The sequence below is a fragment of the Mustela nivalis genome, assembly GCF_964662115.1.
Source record: "Mustela nivalis genome assembly, chromosome: 1".
In the NCBI taxonomy this organism is placed as follows: Eukaryota; Metazoa; Chordata; class Mammalia; order Carnivora; family Mustelidae; genus Mustela; species Mustela nivalis.
The window spans coordinates 186,232,565-186,257,425 of NC_139020.1; the positions used below are offsets into that span (position 1 = coordinate 186,232,565).

Below are 24,861 nucleotides of genomic sequence, written 5' to 3' on the forward strand. Positions count from 1 at the left end.
TCCTATTCATACACAAATAACAGATGTCCAGTATAGCTAAAATTAAGCTCATTTTTCTTAGGTGCAACAGTTCAATCTTCAGAGACTGATTTGGGGTCTAGAGATACCAAACTGGAGAAGAAACATAATAGTATTATTTTTTCCTTGTTGATGTAATGTAACTGAAATAAAAATATTTTAAATGACCTTAAGCCATTTTTAATTGCATCAAGACACCCAAAGTTGTTCTCTGGTTTGGAAGTTTAAGTTACAATGTTTACTATTTGGTGATTGAGTTTAGTATATTTGTTAAGTAACCAGGGTCTGTTGGTAACTGATAACGTTATTGTATAGCTATACGCATGATGCAACTACAGAGCCATTTGTTTTTCCAGGAAAGCACTGCACTGGGTAGATTCACTGAGGATTTCCTTCCACAAGTATTTGAGGACTGACTCTGGACCAGGAACCGCCTTAGCCCTAGAAATACAAAATTCATTGGGCATAGCAAGAGACTGACATTGAATATAATTGGCTATTTTTAAGGGCCATATATGCTCATGTAGAGGTATCAACAGAGGAGGTGGACCTTTGTTATAAAGGCACTCTCTTGCTATCGCATATGAAGGTATAGCTCTTAATATGAAGGGATCTCATAAGGGCTTCTGAGCAGGGGTATGACAGGCTCAGATATGTGCTTTACAAGGTCACTCTGGCTGTGCATAGGCAATGAACTTCAGAGGAAGAAAGGGACTAAAAGCTGCCTGGCAGTCTTTAGCAACAGTTGAGGTGGAGATGGCAAGATGAATTGCATGTCTATGCCATCGGCAAGAGTGTGGGCGCATGACCTAATACAGTGAAAGACAAAATGAAGAGACATTTTGGAGATAGAATGGATAGACCATGCTGCCCATGTCCTTATAGGGAAGAGACAAAAATAGCTATATGAAGAGTGGAGAAATCGATCCATTGATTCATCCACATCTTTATTACCATATGCTTTGCAGTGATAGGGATGAAATCTTCTGAAAGGGAGTGATGAAGATGCAAGGCATCAAATGTACATAATAGTTAACCTCACTGAAGAAATTATGCTGCAATGTTACCTTACAGCAAATGTGTGGTCCATGGAGCCATGATTTTAGAGAGGCGGTGTACTCTGGAAAGGGGGACGTGGCAATCTACTTAGCTTTCTCTTCCTACTCTAGCTCTTGTCCCCACCCACCCACCCACTCCTAAATAGTAGCAAATTGCTACAGGCTAATTATTTCCAGTGATAGCATAATACTAATACTGGTATCTTCAGTAACACATAAGTAGGTTGGAACTTGGTAGTAAGTGGGTTTTCCATCAACCATATCCATCTCTCATGATATTTCAGGGACTGGCAATTCCCTTGTTGGAAGCAGAGATGGTCAGGTTATTTAAGGGCTAATTGGAGTGTCTCTCGCTCCTGGATGCTTCTCTTCCTTGGCTTAGCTGAGCATGTAGAGGAATTCTCTTTTTGTTTTTCTGCAGTCACATTTAACTCTCTCTCTGGAAGCCAAGCAGATTTAATTGTGTAAACATGAGCAATGGTAATTGGGTAAATGAAGTTGGAAACCAAGGTATGATGTTTTTGTTTTGCTCTGTGAAGAAAAAAAAAATAGGGAGCTTGTTTTTCTATGGTGGCAAACCTCACTGTCAGAATTCTGGACAGGCAGTTGGCAGGAGGGAATCCCTTTACGAATTTTTATCAAGACCCACTGAGCTGAAATATGTATTGGCTGCCTCGTGGGGGATGGGGGGTGGTTCTGGATCAGCCCGGGGACACATCATTGTTTTATAAACTACCAGGACAAGTGTTTCTCTACACAGGCTCAGCTCTCTGGGTGAGAATGAATAAGAAGTCACCATGAAAATGGCATGCTCAGGTAACATTGAAAGAGCCATGAGGATGAGTTACCAGAGATGTACCTAACTTTCAGTACAGCTGTAGGTGGAAAACCAGATTTTAACAAACAGATTAGAATATGGAGTACTTTTTCATAAAGAAAGCATCAGTAGTTGCCTTCCCTTAAATAGCTTTAATTCCACACTGATTTTTTGCAATTCTGCTTAGGCACAGTTTTTTTCCGAACAAAAGATCTAAATAAGAGGAGACCGGTAATTTTTTTTTTTTTAAGTCTTGCATTCAAAACACTGAGGGGGTCCCATCCACAAGCAAAAGACCTCATCAACTTTTGCTTCCAATAGATGGTTTCACCAGAGTATTATATTTAGCCTTATTTCTCATATTTTTATTAATGTTGCTAGAATTCCATTTCCTATAAGCCTGCAGTAAGATTCATTTTCCCAGTTGAAAATTCAAGCAAACCAAGAAGCAAACTTGGCAATGTATTGTGTCCCCCCTCACCATACAGATTGCTTTATAAATGAGGAACTCTTAAAAAGGAGCAGGTCTAAGGTTAATGAGACACTCATTAAAGAGAGAGAACTCTAGAAGCTTATAGTGCTCTGTGTCTGTATTGAAGGAGAGACTATTGTTATAGGATGTTTGCTGTGCTGATATCGTAAACCACATGACAGATGGGTCAAGTGCTGATTACAGTATTCTAACATTTGGAATAGCAAGTAACATATTTGATAAGCTGGCAAGTTTTTATATATGATTCAACCCACAATATAAAAGCCATGAGAATTCCAAATTGAAAATAATTAAATGAGCTGGAAACAATCAGATACCACACATTTTTCCCCAAAATGACAGATTTTGACATGTTGAAATTCCACAAAGGGAGCAAGAATATTCCCTAGCTCACTTGAACTAATAATGGCCCTTCATCTGCTTTTGTAAAGCAATTAATTCCTGCCTAGTAAATGTTTATAGGCACCTTAGGTTTTTTACAGAGCTCTGTCCACGCATTGTTTTATTTGCTCTTATTATCAGCCCCACAAGGTACGTAAAGAAAGATACTAATATCTCACTTCATAGCTGAGGAGCCTGAAGCACAGAGGGGTTTAAGGAGAAGGTGGAATGTTACATAAGAAAGTTAAGTAGCATATTGAGAGTGAGAAGCCAGTTCCATCAAGTCTGCTCATTGGAAGGAGGAAGGAGCTATTCACATAGAGGCGTTCTTCATTGAACAAAAGTGTATCTTCTTTCTGTCAATGATCCTGCTACCATCATTCATGTATACCCATCTGGAGAGAGGTATCCCGTGTTCGTATTCAGCCTATGAGTGTACGGGTAGGGCGGTATGGGTGATGCTGGTAAGAGTCCTGTCCCTTGTCACAATGTCGTACCTCTGTAATATTGCAGTGACTCCAAGAAATCAGCAGCTCTCCATCTGTGTTTCATCATTGTTGCTTGTTTGGTTGTTCTTTTCAGACTTCATCATCTTCCTTGTCACCTTTGTGAAAGTCACATTGTCTCTTTCCTTTTTTACTGTCTCTCCTCACCTTCCTGAGCAGCTCCCCCGCCACCTCCTGGGCCTCCTCCACCCACCCAAAAGCAGACCAGCATGTTATATCAGAGGCTCAAAGGCATGCCTAGGCCAAAACCAAGTACTGTAAACTTCTACCATTACTTTATTCAGCAGCTTCCTAGCTTAGTTTGCTTTTCTGTTTATTTTTCTTCTTGAAATTTTGTTTCGGTTTGGAATATTAAGCTGAGGCTCAGGCTCTCAAGTTTGACACTGTAGGTTTTAAGACAGTCGAAAGAGAGCATTTATTTCCAAATGTCCACATTTTTTTGTCTAGCTATGTCTGACATATGCAACATTTTCAAATCTCAATGTCAGCACAAAATAACATTGTTGTTGCATAACATTTTGCATGACGATTTTTTTTATATGTTATGAGCTTCAATTCTGTTGTATGAAATGTTTACTAAGTATATGGTAGTTTTAGTTCCCCTTCTTCAGTGCTCCAGCTAGTACAAGATTGGGTGATAGGAACGTTGCAATCCATTTCAAGACAGCAGAAGTGACAAAAAAAAAAAATCATGTCTAAGCACAAATTTCTCCTTGACCTCATAGGGGGGAGGGAGGATGTGCTAGAGGATTTTACACGATATTTTCTTTAAAGACAACATCTTAGAAAAGTTGTTTTTAGTGCCATTTTTGCCACTTAGCTAGTCAGTTAGATATGCAAATGAAGAAGAAAATAGTGTCGTGTCTCAATAAAGTGGCTTGATCTATAGATAATGGTATTGCAGCTAATTAAAAGTAAATGAAAGACTCTTACATGGGTTAATTGGAAGATCAAGCATCCTAGATTAAAGGATCCTTAACCTGTTTATTTTAATGGTTGCGTGTTAAAGTAAAATGCAAAAGTTTTTATTAAACATACTGTTTGTATATATACATCAGTCATACACATATCTGTGTACATGTGCACACACTTAGAAGGGCTGCCTGCACATATACACTTATGTGTATCTATCAATATATATTGTAGTCAATCTAAGAGTACTGCATATTAAAACAAATCTTCAGGTGGTCCTAGTTTAAGCATCTTGGATTTCTCCAAACACAAAAATCATTCAGTCCTTAAATGAAAATACATAAAAATATTGGTGGGAATTATTTCGTGTCTATATCATATGTCATGTATACCTATAATTCCCCTAGATGTGGTGAGTGTTCCACCCAAAGGACAATGTTCTTTATTCTTAAAGCTAGAGATTTCAAAGATGTGCCCCAAGTGGGATTTCCGGCAGATTTGTATTAATGTGCAGGCTTGTCTGGTTAATAGAAAATGTATGTAAGTGTGTGACGTGTGTATGTGGGTGTATGTGTCGAATGGGTAATAAGCATAGGATGAGGAATTTGCAAATTGATGTGTAAATGTGAATACCAACTAATAAAAAATAGTAGCTTATGCATATTTACTATCAAAATGCAAATACCTCATTCTACACATATTACTCAAACATATATACACAGTATGTTTGTAGAAATGCCTGAAAGTCTACTGATAAAATTATGATAGCCCATTTATGAACTTATACATGGGCTAGGTGCCCCCAAAGCATAGAAGTCAATCTTGTCACTCATTCTCTCCCCATGTATTTATTACTCTGGACCAGACAAAGAGCCAACCAACCCTAAACTCTGCACATTTCCTTCTTTTGAGTGTTGGATATTCTCCACCTGATCTGTATATTTATGTTCCCCACTGCTCCCCCACTTCATGCCCTAGCCATATCCAGCCACATTTCCACCTGTGCCCAGTAGAGACAATGGTGCAATCCATTGGCCTAAATCCAGAAAGCCACTTTCACACCAGTCATTGGACCTTGTTGGACTAAAACTTTAAGTACCTTGACAATCATACCCAACCCTATCTACCATTCTTAGTTTCTATTGGCTGAGACACTCTTTTTGCACAGTGCTTCACACAATTTGTTTTTCATAATTAAACCCAGTTTACTAATCATTTGACATGTTCATCCCCTACCTAAGAAATGTATGAAGGAAAATTCTACAACTCTCTTAAATTTCTTTTGTAAATTAGCAATCACCCAAGATTTTGTTTAAACCCCATCCACCCCAAGACAACAATGCAAACAACAACAAAACCTTCCTGTGAGGTATTGAATAATATCCCTTAGCTAGAAAAACCTGAAGCCTAAATATATAAAAATAAGTTTTGGCAGTCTTTCTATGCACATATATACCTGCCTAGGTACTCACACTAATGGGTCGTTATTGCTCTTACACTCTTTGTGTTCTATAGGACTCTGAGGCTTCAAGGTTTGAAGGTTTCAGCATGAAATAAAAGATCCCCTGTGAGTGCAGACTGGTTAAATTCAAGCAATTTCATTGGCCGAAAACCTTTATATTTTAGATATTACTGTTTTCCCCCCAGGAGAAAAGTTCTTAATTTTTGGTAGCATAATGACCTTATCAAATACCCATGAGTTGAGCTCTACAAAAAACTCAACATCAGCCAGGGTCCAATTTGTTCTTGAGTCACATAAAAACACAAGGCTTTCAATACTATAAAAACTAAAAACAAAAAAACAGTTCCAAGCACATTGTTGCCACCCATCTGATAAAATTTCAGTTGTACCAACAGGTGGCACATACTACCACCAGTTCGTCCAGTAATCTACCCCCAACACCCTTTTAATGGTTCTGTGCTGCCTTCTACCTAATGGCCCAGGAATGTCCCTTAACTTTCGGTCTCCTCCCTGGGCAACTTAAAACAGCCAGACCTTTGATTCTGTTTGTTCAAAGTGAACATTCCCATACCTGTTAAACGTGCAGACCTGTAATGAAAAATAATGCTGTAGTATTGAATGTTCAGACACAAATGCAGGAAACAAAGGTCATAGCAGTCTAGAGAGCGATCTGAGATAGTATGTTTATGCTGTCTTTAAAGAACGTGTGTACAAAATGTCACTAAATTTGAAATGGGCTGTCATAAACTTAAGATAGCTTACCATGCAAATTTGAAGCTGGAGCACTGCTTTTTCTTCATATGTATTCTAATGACGATGGTGATAATAACAAAATGGCTTTATGGTTTGCTCACTACTAATTACGTGGCACTTAACATTTGCATGAAACTTTAAAAAACAAATCGGTGACTATTTGACATTTCTTATCCACTAGTTCTAATGGCCACAAGACTAGCCTGAAGTGTTCGCTGAATTTTAACATAAATTCTTGTACTACAGAAAATGTAGGCCGGTTAATCACTCCTGCCAAAAAGCTCGAAGACACAATCCGCCTTGCTGAACTAGTCATTGAGGTTCTCCAACAGAATGAGGAGCACCACGCAGAGGTGAGCAGGCATGGCGGGAAAATGTCTCTTTGGGTGTCCCTTAGATGGGAAGTGCAGAACTGATCCTATCAGTGACACGAACAAGATGCCTTAACACGCATTTTCTTTTAACTGGCCTTGCAAAGAGGAGGAAAGGGGAAGAAGGAAAGGAGAAGCTTTTGGCAGGTTGGGTAAAACAAGCAAAAAGTGGTTGCGTGTTGTCCATTTCAGCTTAAGGTTTCAGATGTTTCTAGCAACAAGCAAAAGAGGTGAGTATATTTTAAAGACAATTTATTCAAACAGCATATGGTTATTGTCCAGAATACACAAAATACTTTTGGTCTTCTGTGGTTGTCATTGTTGCGACCCTGTTGTTTCTATTTATTTTATTTGGTGTGTGGATCACAGGCCATGTTTTTGAATTTATCTCTGTAACTTACTCTCTGCTTGCACTAGTGTCTTCATTTGTTAATCTCAGATGACCTAGGTTGCTAAATGCAGTGAAGTCAGCAAATTATTCTGTGTTGTTCAACCTGTCGAATTGCTAACATACATCTTAATAGATACAGCTTACTTTTTCTTTTTTTTTTTCTTATGAACCACGGTCAAAATGATCATTTGATAATCATTGTAAACTAAAGGATTTCAAAGCTAACTAAATGCCAAACCTGTAAGGACTTAAACAACACAACCCTTAAAAAAAAAAGATTCCAAGATTCCATTATTGTCAAACTGTTTTATCAGTTCTTGTCTCAAAACTGAGATTTAAAATCATTGCTCTTAAAATAACCTTTTTGAAGACTGCACTAATTGTCACTCTTCCTCTCCAGTTAATACTACAGCAAAAGGGGAAACAAGGCATTCCATAAAAGCAAGTTCTCAAGCACTTAAAATGATCATCCCCATGATAAATGAAAATTAACAGTATAGTTAAATAATATATAATACACCATAAATCCAATCGTCCCGACTAATGCCTGATTGCATATTTAAATTTCCTCCCTGTTTTTCTACTGTTCCACTCAATCACGGCTGATCGTGGCAGGGAAAAGAGGTATGTGACTAAACCGAATGAGCCAGCCACCTGCTGTCATAGTCTGTGCATGCCCTTCCAGTACCATGTCTTCTACTGGGACTTTTCCTGGGTGCTCCTGCTTTCTAACACTGACCCAAGGAATGTAACAGCAACTTCCAGTGGACTGCTTGTGAAATGGTGGCCCTCCACGGCAGGGTAAATGTGGGGGTTCTCTTGTGCGTGCATGAAGCGATTGATATACCTAACAACAACTGCAGTTACATCCCAACACACGCCTCCCACCTGCCTGGATTCTGTCCTTAGCCTGTCTTAGTTTCCTATGTCCGTCTGTACTTCCCTTTCTCACAGCAGATGAGTACCGACCGTAGTAACCAGTAGCTGGCCAGAGTGATACTAATCTTCCTCTACAACTGTCTGTATGTGAATCATATATACAGTATTTATATATAGAGAGAGTGCCAAAGAATCATATTTTCCCACAAAACCCTCTTAAGAATTGGGTGAAGACCCCTTGAGGTGAGTGTAACTATCTCCAAAGCACCCAGCAGTGCACAGCCAGGAAGGAGAAGAGGACCCAAATCAACACCCTCCGAACATGGACACGCCTCCAAACATACAAAATTAAGCTGGGCTAGAATTTTTTTCGACTCCATCCTATAGGATGTCCTCTTCAGATTGGGGGCCCTTGAGGTTTAAGGGATGGTAAGTATGTTCCTTCTGGGTGCCCACCAGACCATCTCCAGAGGCCTTCCCCTAATCGGGATGTTGAGGCTTTTCCCACGATGTCAAACCAAATCTACACATTTCTGCAGACACGGCTGAGAAGAGGATCGTTTTCCCTGGTTACAGCAGTGCTGCTCTGCTTTTAAGTAAAAGAAGAAAAATGACAGACATGTTTAATTTGTAATCCCGTTATTCTCTGAGGCTGCTACAGGATGGATGTTTTCCCAAATTATTCAAAAGAGGTACCAAAGGGAAGTTGATAAACCAAAGAAGACATTTTTCTTTTCTTTTCCAAAAAGCCCATCTTTCAGTAAGTGCTAATCATCATCTTAAGCTGCCCTGATAACCATCATCATAAAAATATTTTAATCTTACACATCCAAAAGCCATTCAGGGTAAATAAATAGAGTAGAAATAAATTCAATTCTGTTTTCATTTACTAACTTGGGAAGTTACAACTGAAAGCTTCAGCATACATTGGAATTTGGAGACTCAGTTTGGTTTTAGATAAATGTACAAGATTATTTACTGAATTAGTAATTTCACCCAATCACAAAAATTTCATTCATCAGTCAAAAGCTACCTATCTACTGTACACTGAGGCTACTACTTCAGTGCTTTTTGGAAGGACAAGGAGTCATAAGGTGGTCTTGGCCTTCAAACAATACAGGGCAGAGTGGCCAAGAGCTCAGGTTCCATGCCAGAGAAGCCCGAGTTCGAATTCCGGCTTTACCTCCTCATTGCTCTGTGATCTCAATCTGGTGAGTTAACCGGTCTAATCCTGTAAATGGGAGATAACAATGGAATCTACCTCAGATGGTCATCGTTGGGATGGAAGGCCACATTAAGTAAAGTATCTGGAGTTATGCCTGGCATATAGTAAGTTCCCAACAAAGCTTGGCTGTTGTCTTACTTATTAGGGACAAATTGCTAAGAAAGCAAAATATATGAATATGTGATCATGAAAAGGGCAAAATCTATGTGAAAAGTACCAAATGAGTGGCACAGACAGCATATGGTGAAAGAATGGGCTCATTTCAAGGTAGAGTGGTCTTTGCAATCACCTGGGAAGCTCTTGAAAATGGCTGATGCCATGGTCTCACCCCAGCTCCCTTAATCAGAATCTCATGGGGAGGGGCCGCTATTAGTAATTTTTAAAAGCTGCCCAACTGATTTCTAGGTATAGCTGGGTCAACACCCCCTGTGCTACAACTACCTCTACAACAAGAGGTAGAATTTGCTCTGGTACATTTAAAATGAGGTTTGCTGCCCAAAGAATGAAGTATGAAGGTTTTTTTCCACTGACCAGTGCTCACTGTATATTCTGAGTGCTCAATAAACTCTAGAAAATTGCTAAATCCTGAGCATGAATCTTGGCTATAGATCTGTGCTGTTTGGTGGTACCACACAAATGAAAGTGACAAGAAGATTGGCCTCACCCACCAAGAAAACAATAAACCTTAGAACCATTTTTAATTCCAATACAAGGTAATTAAATGCCCTAAGAAAAAACATGCTTATCAGCTAGAAATGCATCACACATACACCCAGGCACAATACAGTAGCAGCTGCCTTATTTACCTCGTAATTTCAGCTCAGTTCTGCTCTCAGAGTCTAAGTTATTCACACACGCACGCACACACACAGGAATTATGCCTTCGTGTACCATTGCTCCACCTTTCCAATCTCTCTCTCTATGTATACGTATGTATATGTATATATGTATTGTGGTATACAAATGGGGTACATATATACATGTAGTTTGTGTACAGAATATACAATGTGTTCTGTGTGGTGGACTGTATTCCTAAAGCATACATCTTTTCCTTTAAATAATGAAATGCACCAGGTAAGTAATTAGAAGCCAAAGTAAACCTCCCTGTTGTTTTTAGAAAAGATTTCCAAAGACTTTAGATGCTCACAAACTTTGAGTTAACTCAGGTAACAAAAACAGCATTCACCTGTGTGAGCAAGCATAAAATAAATGTAGTTGTTGGGTCTGGATGGTTTTTTGGTTTTGTTTTGTTTTCATTTGAAAGCTTGCCTTGTCCACCCAGTCACACAGATTCTGCTCCTTTGATTAAAATTATGATAGTGGCTTTTTGGTTTGGTTTGGTTTGGTTTGGTTTAGGTTGGGTTGGGTTTACCATTCCCAGAATGTTTTTCTCCTTCTCAGAGAGTCAGGTTTGATGATGAAGTTCTGGAGGAATGACCTTGGGTGTACAGAAATAGATTTGGTCTTCATTTCTCCTACAACTACTATATTTAAATTATCTTCATCCTAGAATCCTAAGTTTCTGTGCCAGACTTCCAACTGATAATTCACATTGCAGTAGTCATTTTTCTTTGTAGGGCTGCCTATCTACATGACTATTAATGCAACAACTATAGATAACTTCTCAATTTTATTAAATTCCAGTGAAGGACCAAGTTCTCAATAGATAGTAGAAGTGGGTGTTTCTTAATGTCTCTGGTTTGCAACTTTTAAATCAACTTGGTAAGAACCGTATATGAGGTTGGTCTAAGACATTTTTAATTTCAGACATTTAGAATTGGTTTTTTTGTTCTGTGTTTTGTTTTTTCCTGTCATCCTAGAGCAGATTCATGTCTGGGAAGGCAAATCAGTCTCCCCAGTAACTGTTACTTGGACTCACCCTGAAGATATAAAGCTAATCAAAGAACTAATGAATGAGTTCCAGCCAACATTTGGTGTGCCTTTGTGAACTTTGCAAATATCCTGCATTAGGACTGATGAAATTCATCACTCCATACAGGGTTGGGGGTGGGACTCCAGCAAGTTCGAATATTTAGAAGGTCTCTGCCTAAAAGACAGATGGCTGGGAGAGCGCTGGGAGTGGGCTGGAGGATTTCTTCCTCTGCCGGATTTAGTCAGGTAGTCAGTGGAGCCAGGCCCAAACCCCAGGGCTCTTATGCTGAGGTAGTAAAACTGCAATAAAACCTCATCGATTCAGACACAAATGCCTTTGACAATTCAACGGCAGATGCAGCTGTTGCGACTTTTCTTAAGTAGAATGTTTGACGTGATCTCAACTTTCTCTGGAAATTCTAAAGGATCTCTCATAAGTTTCATCCCAGGACCTCTGAAGTGAAAACTTCTCTTTGACTTCACTTTATAGGTCAATTTGTCTACAATTATTAGAAGTTTTTAAAAGCTTCTACATTTATGATACATCGGTATGGTAACCAGCAAATACCTTTTACTTTGGTGCCTGATTACAGACTGCATTTGAAAGCAGTAAAATGATACCTCCTTTTAGAAAACCCCATAATTTAGGCTTTCTTGCTGACAGATGAGCACCTCTCTTCTCTCATTCTCTGAATCAGTGAGGTTTTAGTGTAAATTAAAATGGAAACAGCAGGTGTCTATTTCCAGCCAAGCTGACCTTGCAGAATGGTCCATGACTTGATTTTTTCCATTTAATTTGCAAACCAGCCACATGTTGATAAAGGAGAAGTAAGTAAAATGAAATTTCATGAAAGAAGAGAGGTGGACCCCTACTCTGCCTCCTAGTGGCTGTTAGAATATCCCCAAACAACTAATAAATATCACAAGAGCTTGGCCACTGAACAAACTCTTTCATTTATGGAATTATCTCCATAATCATCTTTCATGTTTCCAAACGCCTTCCCATCTTTTTTTTTTGGTGAATGCTCCGGAAAGTGTTTCCAATGTAAATACTTTACGGCTTTGGGTGGGGAGGTGGGGGACAAGAAGGGGCTGGCAATTTGTTTTTGTTTCTCTGCTCTCTTTGAAATCAGTAAAAAAAAAAAAAAAGGGGGGGGTCTGTTGACACCTCCACTCATTCTGCATGCTCCCTGCCAGAAATGATTAGTCACCATGCATGCATGCCTTCGAATGGCATTCACATCTGGCCCAGTCCGATGTGAATGTTGCCCCTGAGACCCTGCACAATGATTTCCAAGGACCCACGTGCATGAAAATGAGTTACTTCACTGATATTTTTTGGTTTTCAATATACATATGTGTCCAACCCTCAGAAAAGTAAGTCCTAATCTTAGTGTTTCCTAGCTTACACCTGATCTTTCCTACAGACAGTATGCAAAACCAGAGGCTCCCCACTAAAGAGATTTTGAATCAAATGTTTGGTAACCTGGTATAAAATAGGAGTAACATGACCAATGCATAGAGAAATAAGAGTTGCTGAGCTTGTATGAGACCACAGATAATGAAGCCCAGATATGTAGATATAAGTAAACCCTAACTGCAAATTTTCAAGTTAGACCAGCAGAAAACCCATAAACACAGTGAAGAAACTCCCTAATTCAAATACCTTATAGCAAGAGCTAGCCAACAACAGTGACAAAGAGCATGAGTCCAAACTTAATGGATTATTGTAAATTGAACAGAAGTTCCATGTCTGTCCTTTCCACAGCTGCATCCTCTTTTGACCAGCAGGTCCGAATAAAGACTTTGTGAGGCAGGCCTGGAATGATGAAAAGCATGGCCTTAGGACGCTGAGAGGCCCCATTGTATCAAAAATGCTGTTCTTTTTACAATAAAATTACCAAACCCTGCTGATGCACAAATAATCTTGACCAGTGAGGGCTTGACTTCATGTCTTAGGTTGGAGAGAGAAGCTCATCGTCTCTCTGTCTGTTGTTTCTCTGCCAAATCTCAAAGGCCTTCGCGTGGTGGTCAGACTTGATGGTGGAGCACGCAGAGACGTTCCTGTCACTGTTTGCAGTGGACATGGATGCAGCGTTGGAGGTGCAGCCCCCAGACACGTGGGACAGTTTTCCACTGTTTCAACTGCTGAATGATTTTCTCCGTACCGACTGTATGTATTATCTTTGGTTGACTTTCCTAAGTCAAGCAGATAAACAGATGGCTAAAATGTCTTTGGCCCAGTCAGACCACAGACTGGTGAAACCTCTTCATAGTTGTCCTATTGCTTTACAAAAACCAAACTTAACAGCTGATGGCCCTTCTCTTTCTTCCAACAAATGTCCTGTTGCACCAAAGCCCTCTCTTAACTAGGCAGGAGAACCCAAGAGCAGTGTGATAAGTGGTACTCCTGCTGGTGTGTTTTATTTGCTTTTGAACAAGCTAATTAACTTAACCTCTTCACATTTTGAAATTTTTATTGAAAGATGTTTTCTAGATGAAAAACAATTTCTAGCTAAATATCGCCCCAAGCGCTTCAGTATCTTACAACACATAGCCATAAAATAGACCTTCCTTCCAAGAAGAGGGATGAAGGAGGGCAAGGGTACAGAATGTTCTTTCTTTCTGCTAATGTAATGGGAGAAAGCGGAGCAGATACAAGGAAAACCTAAAAAACAGTTGTCAATTATTGTTTTTACTGGTTTTTTTTAAAGGAACAGGGTTGTTTTTCCTTTTTAGAAGAATGAACAAATGGGTAGAATATTTTTGAATTCCATTTTTCTTCCACATGGATCTAATCACAAATCTTGGTGCTTTTCTTGTACTTTTACTCCCCTCCTTTTCTCGCATCCCCAAGAAGCAATATATTTACTAACAATCCTTTCTGTATGTACATTGTATGCTAGTAAAGCAAGTGTGGGTTCTTACCAAGCTTTTGCTTATCTGTTCTAGATAATTTGTGCAATGGAAAATTTCACAAACACCTGCAAGACCTGTTTGCCCCACTTGTGGTTAGATATGTGGATTTGATGGAGTCCTCAATTGCACAATCCATTCACAGGGGCTTTGAGCGGGAGTCATGGGAACCAGTCAAGTAAGGAAACCTTTTTTGATACCATCGGAGTTTGGGTGCAAATGGCTGCAGAGTCATACAGAAATGGATTAATGGTGTCTTACAGTTTTTATTGTTAGCAGGAGCAGAGAGGAAACACTATATATGTTTCCAACTGTGATGCTCATACCGTCCTTGACCAAAGTGGGGAGGTGGGAGGAGGTTGAGAAATGTTTTATGAAATGAAATATTTGTTTTATTGCACAAGATAAATAGGAAATAAGGGATATGAACTTGGTTGTGATGTTTTTACTGTGTATCTTCCTCCAGTGGTGATATCTTTAGGAATTAATCTTTCCCACAGCGTGTTCCATAGGAGTCTAGGTAAGGGGCCCGTAAACTTTTTCTATAAAAGGCCAGATAGTGAATGTTTAGCTTTTTCAACTACACAATCTCTGTCACAGCTACTCAGCTCTATCATTGTAGTGAAAAACCAAAAACAGACAAAAAGCAAACGGGCAAGTATGACTCTGTTCCCATAGAACTTTATTTTCCAAAACAGGAGGCTATCTTTTGAGCTATAATTTGCTGTTTTCTAGTCTAGGCCTTTGAGACATACCTCGAGAAAAGAAGTCTATGGCCAGATATGCTTAGAAAACTCTATATACCCCACTCATCTACCCCACATATCTCCTGGAGAACCATGAAGCACAACAGTGTATTTGAAAACTTTGAGAACATAGTCATATAGATGCTTATTTAACTCTGCTTCACCTGGAGCTTCCTAAATGTATTTAACTACTTTTTTTTTCCCCAGGGGAGTATCTGTCTTGTACGACCAATGACAGGAAATCCTGTAGGGTATGAAATCAGCAGTTTCCATAATTGCTTAGCAAATGTTTGATCTTTTCGAAATGTCTGGCAGATTCCGTGCCACCTCCATTGCCTAGCAAGGGGGGGGCTATGCCTCGGGGCTGCCAGAGGGTCAGTCTCAGGCTCCTGTTTCTAGAGACATAGAAGGTCCCTAAGTGGAGAGAATTTTCTGGTATGGTTTGAAAAGCTCCAATAAAGCTCGATATTAGTTTTGCCCCATTAGACTCCTTTTTTTTCTTTTATATGAGAAAAGCGTGTTGTTCTTTCTAGTCCTTTACATCTTTGGGAAGTAGCAACCAGTATGGAGCAAAATGGGTGTGTGGGTGGGGGGGTATGTACAGCACACTTTGAGACACTCCAGAACAAATATTGAAAACTCTTTTCCTCAGTTTACAAGACTTGACCTGTACTTTATCTCTAAGCAGTTTTCTGGATGTAGATTCTTCCTCTAATATTCTACTGCATGACTCTAACTGATAAATCAGTGCAAAATAGCTTTCTCAGCCACGACCCTGCCACTTCCACTCCTAAGCCGCAGGAGAAGTTTCTTGGCTTACCCTACTGAGAGCTAGTTAATAGGCAATTGCTCTTCATTTGCAAGTACCAAGAAACCTAAATTTTAGCTGGTTATTCTCAAGTTTATACCATCTCTTAATATGGCCCTGCTGACTTTTAACTCATGAGAATTTAAACTGGGTGCCTTAATGACAAAGCATGAACAAGTGACTGTTTTTTTTTTTTTTTAATGCTCATTATATTCAAGACAGATGTGCTGTAGAGAACATCTGAGAAAAGGAAAAGGCTCAAATGAGTACTATTCACATTTTCAAAATAGTAATGGTCTTGAAATAGCTTTTACTTACTTGGGTTGAAAGGTAGATACTGGTACTACCAACCACTGGAAGCAAAGAATTGGTACCTTTCACTATTTCCTAAAGGGCCCTAGAGTTAGGGTGTTGCCCAACACTCACCAGGTAGAGGGCAAGGCTTCAAAACTCTAGGAACTGGGGCACCTGGGTGGCTCAGTGGGTTAGGCCGCTGCCTTCGGCTCAGGTCATGATCTCAGAGTCCTGGGATCAAGTCCTGCATCGGGCTCTCTGCTCAGCAGGGAACCTGCTTCCTCCTCTCTCTCTCTGCCTGCCTCTCTGCCTACTTGTGATCTCTCTCTGTCAAATAAATAAAAAATCTTAAAAAAAAAAAAAAACTCTAGGAACTGTTTTCTCATCCATAAAACTGATTTTTTAAAGTGTCCCTACTTGGTGTCTGAGAATTGTCATAAAGCTCTGTGATAGTATCACCAATGTCATTTTATAATCTATTAAATGCTTTAAGCAAGTACTGCTATTCCTCTTGAAGTATTAAATATTCTTGATATTATCAGACATAAAGGTAGAGTAAAAATTATCTTCACAATTCAAAGTGTTATCAAGGAAGGTTTGTTGGGGATTTTTTTAATGATTAAAAAAAATGAAATTTGAACTTTTGGACCAGTAACTTAAAGACCTGAAAATTCGTGAAGGATTAATAGTTGTGAATAATAACCTGGAATGTTTTATGTAGATGTGGTTTTTTTTTCCTCTAAGTAGTTATTTGCTGTCCCAACCTGTGCTATTGATTAGTGACTGTGATTGTGGTCTGTTCAATTCATGGTAAATAGTATGTGCCTTTTAGAGTATGTAGAGGTATTTGAAAGTGCCAGCTAAAACGTAAATTAAATTACAGTACTTTGAAAGCACACACATTTTATTAGCTGATTTGTAAACAGAATGTGGATGCTATGACAGATTAACAGAATGGCCAGCACAAAATGAAGGGTGAAAAGAGCTTGGGGATGTGCTTTTATGGGCTAGAAAGAATGAGTCTCCCTATACTTCCTACCAGGTGAAGAGAAAGTACAAGCTTTTATCTGACCGCTAGTGAAGAAGCAGAGATTCATTTTCTTTTTTGGATTTTTTCCCAAGTCAAAGATGATCTTTTTATAATTTTTTTATTATGCTTACCCAAAAATAATAAGCTGACTTAGGTAAATAGATTTAGTTTGCTCAACTTTCTGTACTCTAAAATATATTCCTCCAGTACATACACACACATACATAAACACGTATACACATGCATATACCCATACACACGCATGCATATATAGCCTTTCCCTCAAATAATTGTTATACTCAAATACTTCTCTTCTTCCATTTTTCAAAAGTTGTGACTACAGGCACTTGATTATAGGTAAAGTGAGAAATGCACTGTAAAGCTTACTTTAAGAAAAATTAGCAGTCAGGGCGCCTGGGTGGCTCAGTGGGTTAGGCCGCTGCCTTCGGCTCAGGTCATGATCTCAGGGTCCTGGGATCGAGTCCCGCATCGGGCTCTCTGCTCAGCGGGGAGCCTGCTTCCTCCTCTCTCTGCCTGCCTCTCTGCCTACTTGTGATCTCTCTCTGTCAAATAAATAAATAAAATCTTTAAAAAAAAAAAAAAGAAAAAAGAAAAATTAGCAGTCAAAATATTAAAGAAAAATGGCAATCTAGCAAGAAAATGCTACCAATATATTGAGCTTGCTAAAAATAGATTTAAAATATTCTTTATTCTTCAGAATTTCTTATTTCAGAATATGGACCTATAAAATCATAAAACAGAGATGCAGTCCTTTGCACTAAACTCAATACAACTGAAGCTACCTGAGATAAAGGGTCAGATGGCCAAGTCTCATTGCCGCTTTTCTTTAGTAGGATGGCCATCCATCTCTGTACAGAGAGACAGGGCAGCTCCATCTCTGTTTCCATTAAGCCAGATACATTCATGATTACAGTCTCAGTGTATTTGTGGAAAATGTCGTCTCACGGCTTCTAATCACAGCTGAAGATCATCAGCCTGTCAGAACAGGCTCAAGCTAGAGACCATAAGCCTCTCTTGAGTGTCCCATCAGGACATGTCATAGGACCATTGCTGGGCAGGTTGTTCACAACTCTCCTTATAGCCTGAATAAGAGTTTTTGGTCCTAACTGGCAGTTGGACAACATTTCTACCAGCCTTTTAGAGTTGGCCCCTTGTTAGTCAAGTCATTGCTTCCATTCAGTGTAGAGGCAAACTTAGAAAGCATGCAATCCAAAGCTTCCCCGGACTATTACCAAGTACCCATTCGATGCTGCCCTCTCCTTCTCTCAGTCTCCACTTAAACACCTCCAGGAACAGGGAATCTGTGCTTCATGGTTGCCCATTTCAGGTTAGGATGGCTCTGAATGGTTGCACTAAACAATGTTCTTGGTATGTGCACCCAAAAAACCTGTTTCTCATTTCTCAAAATGCACTCTATGTCTGCCTGAGGTATACACATGAAAAGTATTTTTTAAGTAACTTCAATTTTCCAGATTGTCAAGGATATCAATGTATTAAGGATAATAAATCGTCAGACTGACCAAAGACATCTTGGCAACATGTAGGTGACCTGGTATGAAATACAAAAGTGCGAGACCCAGAGGAGCCTGTACTCCTGATTCTGCCATTAACTTGCTGGGTGACCTTAGGCAAGTCAGATGACTTCCCCAAGCCTCAATGCCCTCCTTTGTAAAACAAGTGTTTTGAATACTCAAGACTTTTTCAACACTAGCATTCTAGAAAATGTGATTTTCCATATTCACCCCCTGACATTTGATCACCACTGCCTCCCTAGCACCTGGAACAGGGCTGGGACAGGTGCTCGATAAGTATTTATTGACTGACATTGATTAAGGAACCATACAGCCTGAAAATTGTAAGGATACAATAGAAAAACTATGGGGAGGAGAAAAAGGAAAATATATAATTCCCTGGTTAGGGATTCAATCTGGCTGGGTCTGAACAACATACACAGAAGAAAAAATAACTTTAAATATTTATCAATGTACAAATAACATAACAAAGAGTGATGAGAGCATAGAGTAGAAGGGAAGCAGTCTTCCCTGAGGAGTCAAAAAGGAAATAGCTTGGAGAGTAAGATTTCCAAAAGGGAAGGGTGTTTGGAAAGAGCATGAGAGAACATAGAAACATGGGGAAAAGTGAGGTATGTGATAGAAACAGTGAATGGTTGAATCTGACCAGCAAAGATGAGGAAGGAAGGAAGCCATAGGTTGTAAAGTTGATTGGGAGGTTCTAAAAGCCCATGAAGTTCAGAACTTTATTATCTAGGTCATACTTTTCAAATAGGGGCTTTACAGCTCGCAGGCTGGTAAAAATTTGTTCTTGGCAGGGCAGAGGGACAAAAAAAAAAATGTTTATTCTTTCATATATATGTATAAAGCACAGGTCTACCTAAAGTACATAAACAGATCTACAACATATTAGTGGTATTAATTCTCATGGGGAAGGCAGTTGGGGGCCTGGTAGTGCTAATGAATAAAAGGTTGGGAAACACCACTCTGAACTATAGAAAGATCGCAGAGAGTGCCCGCCTCCCCAGCCTAGGGATTAGACCTAAGTATAAGCACATGGAAAGGCTTTAGGGTCCAGAGCACCAAAAGAAGACAAGATGTACTATGTACATTCATGAAACAAATGGCTTTTAAAGTGTGAGTCATTCTGAGTTTCAAATCTATCCCCATCCAGAAGTCTTTGAGAGATGACCCAACCATATCTTCTCTGCATGGAGACACAATCTTGATGAGAATTTATTTCAGAAGTTAGGGATGTCTCTACCTCTAGTTATTTCATCCCTAGAAACGAGGCATGCACGTTCATGACATTCATCCATGTGAGAGAGAGAACAGATGAGAATTTTGTAATCTAGTGCTCTAGGGACAGGCATTTGACCGGAATAGGAGCTATGCCTTTTTAGCAGAGTTCCCACAATGAATAAGTCCATTTTTTTTTAGGTCTATTAGCCCCAACATGGGGCTCAGACCCACAATCCCAAGATCAAGATCACACACTCCTCTGCTTCAGCCAGGCAGGTGTCCCAGAATGAGTCTAATTTTTAACATATATCAGTTGTTAGGATTGCAATTCACACTTCTGATACTATCCACAGATATCCCATTATGATTCTCACAGAGAAGCATGTGATGGGCTTGTTTTTAGGTAGTTGCTAAAGGGCCCTCTAAAATAATAATTTGTTATATCCAGCAACTCCTGGAGTCTGATATGACCTGAGTGCTACTAGAAAATTCTCCCTTGTCACATGTATATTATGCTTGGGAATTGCCTCTTTGATTATTAATATAAGTTATTAATATCCAGATAAAATATTAGTAACATTAATAGTATACTCTCTTATTTTGCTAAACAGAAATATCAACCATGTTTCAGTCTTTTAAACATAGAGCATTATAGTATGTCACATGAAGGAAATGTTTCTACATGAATCCAGCACAGTAGTCCAGCCAAAATGTCATATTTTACAAATACAGTATGTTTTTGTTAATATAAGTATTTTTCAAATTTGCACATGCAAAACAAAGCTCTTCTCTAATTTGTGTACCTACCATCCGCTAATATGTTTAAGTTGCTTTTGCATACATCTGTATGTTATTCATTCCTAGCTACTTTTAATTTGATTAGAATTGACATTTTAACTTGTCAGGCGGCCATCTCTAAAGATCTCCTAATTCCTTGATCATTATTCAGTGCGTGTATCATCTAATGATCACATTTGCTTATGTAGACTTACACATGTCTTCATGGAAATCACCACGGTTTTGTTAAATGGCAGTGTTTAAGTCTGAGAGCCACCTGGGACAGACTTCAGAGGCAGCTTCTCCAGTTAAACAGAGAAACATTGAAGAAAAAGTTCCATTGTTCCTTCTGCTTCATAGTCCTATTTAGCTTATCTCTTGACCATTCCCAAAAGAGCACCCTCTCATCCCAAGAAGAGAAGTGTAACTGGCTTTCCCAAAACGTGAGGTGTAAAGAACAAACCTGTGTGACACCTGTTTCCCTTAAGGAAAAGAATGCTAGGTTGGCAATTTTGCATTCTAGGTTTTTCCATGTATATTGCCATTGTGAGAGAGTACCTTGTTTCTGGAGGGAGGCAGGGGTTCAGACTCTCTGTAAGTTCCAGGATTTCTAACTTCTCAGGAGGCTTGCTTGCCCTGCTAAGCAAGCCCAGAGGCAGCTCCAGCCCTTGCAAGAGTTCTGTTAGTCAAACACAGCTTGCCCGGGGCAGAGCTGCTTTGGCAAAACTTGCTCTTCTGCAAGATCCAAAAAGAAACCCTCAACTCCTCTGCCAAAGTTCTGTCAACTCCACTTAAACAGGAAGGCTCCTCTCAGATGCAGAGTTAGGCTGGGCTCTACCGTGCCAGTGACTTTGGCTGGATGGAACACCCTTAAAATGCCACTACAGAGACACACGGTGCCAGCTTGTGGAGCAGTAAATGTCACAGTCCCTCCACAGAGATCTGCTCGATTCGAGTTGGGGTTTTTGTTTTGTTTTATTTCCTCTCTTTATTCATAAAGTTATCCATCTCTCCATCACATCAGTTGATCCATCTTCATTCAAAAACCAAAAGGTGGTGTAGGTCACATTTTTAAACTTTTTATTAATTTTAGCCTTTTACAGAAAAAATGTGCTGCTTGGTTAACTTTCACAGACTGAACACTCCCTTGAAACAATCACACAGATAAAGAGACGGAACTTCCTCAGCACCTCTACAACCTTGCCTTCTTTCTCCCAGTTTCTATCTCACTTCCAAGGGTGGCTGACTACTTTAACACAAGGCCCCATTTGAAATCCACTTGTGCTCCAAGCATTTAGAATTAGAGGGGAGTTTGGGATTCTTTTCTTTACCAAGGTATCTTTTTGCACGTGTAAACATTTCTCTGTTTTAGTTGGACTTAGTTGGGGGAGGACGTGTCTTTAAGCGTTTTATACAATTATTAAAAGCTAACCGTTCTTCTTGATACAATTCCCTCATCTTTGCCATCAACTATGACACCCTGTTACACACACCTGTCTTAAGGAGTGACAGTTGGAAAGTATACATTCAAGCGGGGGAACTTCCCATCATTCCTTGTATCTAATATCTGACTTGAGAAAAGTGCCCTTAGAAAAATAATTTATGACTAAAAGAAAATGAAAGTGTGTCACCGTTGCTATCAATCTCAGCTATTTCCCTAGCAGCCCAGCTGCACTGATGCCAAGAATTTCTTGAACTTCAAGTTCTTAGTATCACACAAGGTCTAGACTCTCATGGCAGTGGATTTGGAAACCAAAAGCCCCTCACCAAGGCATTTAAATAATGTGATCATTGTGTATAGGTGTCTTTGAGTTTCCACACTTTTAAGTCACTCTGTGGTTATTTTTTCTCCATTCATTTTTGTCATTTCTCTCTGAATACTGAACTGCACCACAGCTCCCCATCCGTAAGCTGTTTTCTGAAGTGTGTTGCTTGAGTTTTCACTGTCGTCTTGCTGTGGACTTAGCCAATTTATTTACAATTGTCATGTGCTTCTGCCACATCTGCATTGTCACTGTGATGGTATTTTTTTCTTTCTGTCTGTTTCTTCCACAGGAGTTTAACCAGTAACCTACCCAATGTGAACCTACCCAATGTGAACCTTCCCAAAGTACCAAATCTACCAGTTAACATCCCTCTAGGCATCCCACAAATGCCTACTTTTTCGGCACCGTCATGGATGGCTGCTATGTATGATGCTGAGTGTGTATTCAGTTCACATTAGATCTAATTTAAATTTAAGTGATCTTGGCATGGATATGTATTGTTTATTTCTATACATCCTATATAACAGAGATGGAGATGGATAATTAGACATATTTTGCTGATCATACAGAGACAATATTGTTTATTTCTGGCATGCAGCGTGTTTGTAAGACGTTTGCTATATATACAGCACTAACAATTTGTCTTACGCCCACTGAACGCTTGAGGACTATGTTTCACTTCCTGAATTCTTTTGCAAAAGGAGTCTGCCCATGTTTTGTTTTTTGTTGCTGCTTTTCTTTTCTTTTCTTTTTTTAATTCAGGTGCCATGACTCTATGAGTTCTTCATTCAAAAGTAGTCCCAAGAAACCTCTTTGATGGGCTGTCCAGGCCTCTCTGGCCTGATCCAAATATAAGAGGGAAGCACACTTACCTAGAAGTTGGGGTTTTCTTTAAATAAAAAATTCCTAGAGACTGTTTAAACCATAAAGCATATTTCTGGTGTCAGCAAATGGCAGGATATAGTAACAGTATGTTCAGGGCTAAATGAAAACTCCTGAATGGATCAAGCCTCAGTAATGTCTATGTTATGTAAAGATACTTTTCAAGGTCATCATGCAATGATGCATTGGGATCTAGGTAGCAAGAAGATATCTAAATTTGAAAATGCAGGAGTCGAACAACAAATAATTAAGTTTTGCAGTAACTGTATCATCTGTGGTCTGAGGATAGGGCGATTCTTTACGTTCATCCATACAAATGCCAGGAATGCAGAGGGTTTGTGTTTCTGGGAGTCCTGGCCAACCCTTTAAAGACAGCATCTCTGCGGTTGAGGTTGAGCCGCCACTTCTAGCTTAGGAAGTGAACCCGCTCTCTATTTCCCTTAGCAAGAAGAAGATCCAGTACCCCTAAATTCTACCTCAGGGAAATTAAATTAAAACCATGTGCATGATTTAATAAGTGAAATAGGGTTTAGTGATTCTATACCCTCCTTTGATCCTTTTCTTAGACCACAGCTAATTATAGGCCAGATAAGCTTTTTCTTGAAAGAATAAATTGGCACATTTTCAAAGAGAAGTGTTATTATCAAAGGAGTAAAAAATGATCTGAAGCTAGCAGTGATATTTTGAAATCTCAAAATCACATTCATCTAGACGGCCCTCATAATTTTTATTTCTGCAGTGATCCAGGTAGAAACAGGGCATTAAATGACTGCTCTACTTGGCTGCTGCGAAGTTGCCTAACATTTTTAAAAACCTCTATTTGTTCACAAGTGCATGATGAAATCATATAGTCAGTGTGTCTGATTCTCTTTTAAAGACAAATTTAAAAACCTCCAAAAATTTATAACTGAAAAAAAAATTCTTCTAAAAAAAAAGTAAATCATATTCATGCTAAGATGACTCTATCAAAAGTTAGATGAGGTAGTATCTGTTAAAAATTAAAATATAAACCTCTGAAAGCTTTTCTTACCTTCTTCTATGCATGCTCCGTGGCATTGTTTTTGAAAAGATATGAATCAAGACATTGTAATAAAGCAGATAATGGTCTCCATTCAATTAATTAAGGCATGAGTGGGAACACATTTTGGTAACTGCTCAGCAATCAAAATAATCTTGGTGCTATTGCCTTAACATTAACAGTTTATCTTAAAAATAAAAAGAAAATATTCTTTTCCTCATGTCAAAACTTAATAATAAGCTCTTCAAAGAAAAAAAAAAAAACCCTAGAAGAATTTTTTGAAACTCTGAAACCAGATGGGTGTCAAAATGTTGTTGTAATAAATACCAATTATTGCATTCATATGTACTTAATGATTTAAAACATACAATCATGCAGTTCCAAAACGGGGTTTAGACTAGACAAAGTTGGGGTTTCTTTTTCCCAAGCATAGGATGGTGGTAGGGGGAAGGCCGAACTTTCACAGAGAAACAATGCATTCCCCCGCTTTTGAATAGTGCTTATGGCAGGATCTGAATAGAAGGTATAGATCCTCAGTCACCCACCAGGAAATGCCTGATTCTATATCTTTTCATAATTCCAGTTTCCTCCTTTGCCACTTTTCATTTTTAAGGATGTGTTTCCATGTTTCCTGCTCCTTCGTGTCAGATACATCTACATACTGACCTCAGGCTGGTCTGTCCTTGGAAACGTTACCCTGTTGGTCCAGGCC

The 24,861-nt window shown here is 39.1% G+C and overlaps 1 protein-coding gene across 20 annotated transcripts in view; it reads left to right on the plus strand.

The window, feature by feature from the left end:
- CADPS (calcium dependent secretion activator) overlaps positions 1-24,861 on the plus strand; it is a 469,696-nt gene that overhangs the window by 360,612 nt on the left and 84,223 nt on the right. For 7 of the 20 annotated variants that reach the window (XM_082727399.1, XM_082727413.1, XM_082727400.1 and 4 more), the window contains 5 exons: positions 6,647-6,753; positions 11,946-11,966; positions 13,155-13,311; positions 14,091-14,232; positions 22,539-22,685. In XM_082727399.1, coding sequence (XP_082583525.1) covers positions 6,647-6,753; positions 11,946-11,966; positions 13,155-13,311; positions 14,091-14,232; positions 22,539-22,685 — 574 coding nt within the window. The remainder of the gene's footprint in view (positions 1-6,646; positions 6,754-11,945; positions 11,967-13,154; positions 13,312-14,090; positions 14,233-22,538; positions 22,686-24,861) is intronic. The other 13 variants (XM_082727414.1, XM_082727415.1, XM_082727402.1 and 10 more) reach the window with 4 other exon arrangements.